This window comes from Sinocyclocheilus grahami, unplaced genomic scaffold, assembly GCF_001515645.1.
Source record: "Sinocyclocheilus grahami isolate Dianchi unplaced genomic scaffold, SAMN03320097.WGS_v1.1 scaffold4855.1, whole genome shotgun sequence".
Taxonomy (NCBI): domain Eukaryota; kingdom Metazoa; phylum Chordata; class Actinopteri; order Cypriniformes; family Cyprinidae; genus Sinocyclocheilus; species Sinocyclocheilus grahami.
In genome coordinates this window covers 10,152-11,000 of record NW_015509706.1, presented here as the reverse complement: position 1 = coordinate 11,000, position 849 = coordinate 10,152, and the positions used below count along the sequence as shown (strand labels likewise).

The 849-nt window shown below is 48.1% G+C and overlaps 1 protein-coding gene across 1 annotated transcript in view; it reads left to right on the top strand.

Annotated features, from left to right (window-relative positions):
• Positions 1-838, top strand: part of LOC107577005 (potassium voltage-gated channel subfamily H member 8-like) — a gene marked incomplete at its 5' end in the record, with an annotated part of 4,118 nt that extends 3,280 nt beyond the window's left edge. The window contains one exon of the mRNA XM_016263124.1: positions 102-838. Within this exon, the coding sequence (XP_016118610.1) occupies positions 102-812 (711 nt within the window). The remainder of the gene's footprint in view (positions 1-101) is intronic.
• Between the last annotated feature and the right edge of the window lie 11 nt (positions 839-849).

Here is an 849-nt window from a genome sequence, read left to right as displayed (position 1 = left end):
TTTTTTTTTTTCATTGATGCAACCATCTGTATTTTTGTATACAAGTTGGCAGAGACGTTACAAAGTCTTCATCATCAATTGATTAAAATGTTTCTCTGGTATGTGCAGGTGGATCTGGTTTCTCTCAGCACACTGAGAAACAGGAACACTTTCACCAGCATGAGCCTAAACAACCCTCTCCCGTCACAGCAAATGAGCCCTGTTCCCATGACTGGAGTTCTTTGTACACCTCAGTTCCCTCCAATATCAGCCACCATCACTTATCTACTGGCTCCTCTCTCCATAGCATCAGCCCAGGAACCCAGGGGCCAACACCTGGAGAAAGCCCCCGAGCAGAGGGCTTATCCCTGGGCATTTGTGCCGGAGATAGAGCCCATGCCAGTATCAGCCAGTCACACCCTGTTTTGCATACATTAATTCCTCAAACATTGGGCAGTTCATCTTTTTCTTGCCAGGTCACGCCAAGCTCGTATTCACACCTACACCTTTCCACAGAACCAGCGTTTCCCTACCCCACTCCAACCGAGGATGAAGAGCACAGGACTCCAGAGGTGGCCCTCAATCAGAATGTGGTACCTTCCACTTTCCTACAAGAGAATTCTCCACCCTCTCCAAAGGAATCGGTTGTAGTTCACTCATCTCTTGAGGAGTCATCTGAAGTAGAGCACACCAGTCGGGAGAGCCTACTGGGTAATCAAAGGCTGGGCCAAGATAGTGAGACATCAGAGAGAAGGTCTAGTGGGTCCAGTGTAGGAATTTGTAGCCAATCTGAGAGCTCAGAGACCACATGGTGCCTGGATCTGATGGACTGACAATGAGGAATGACTATAATCAACCCTGCAACCAAAA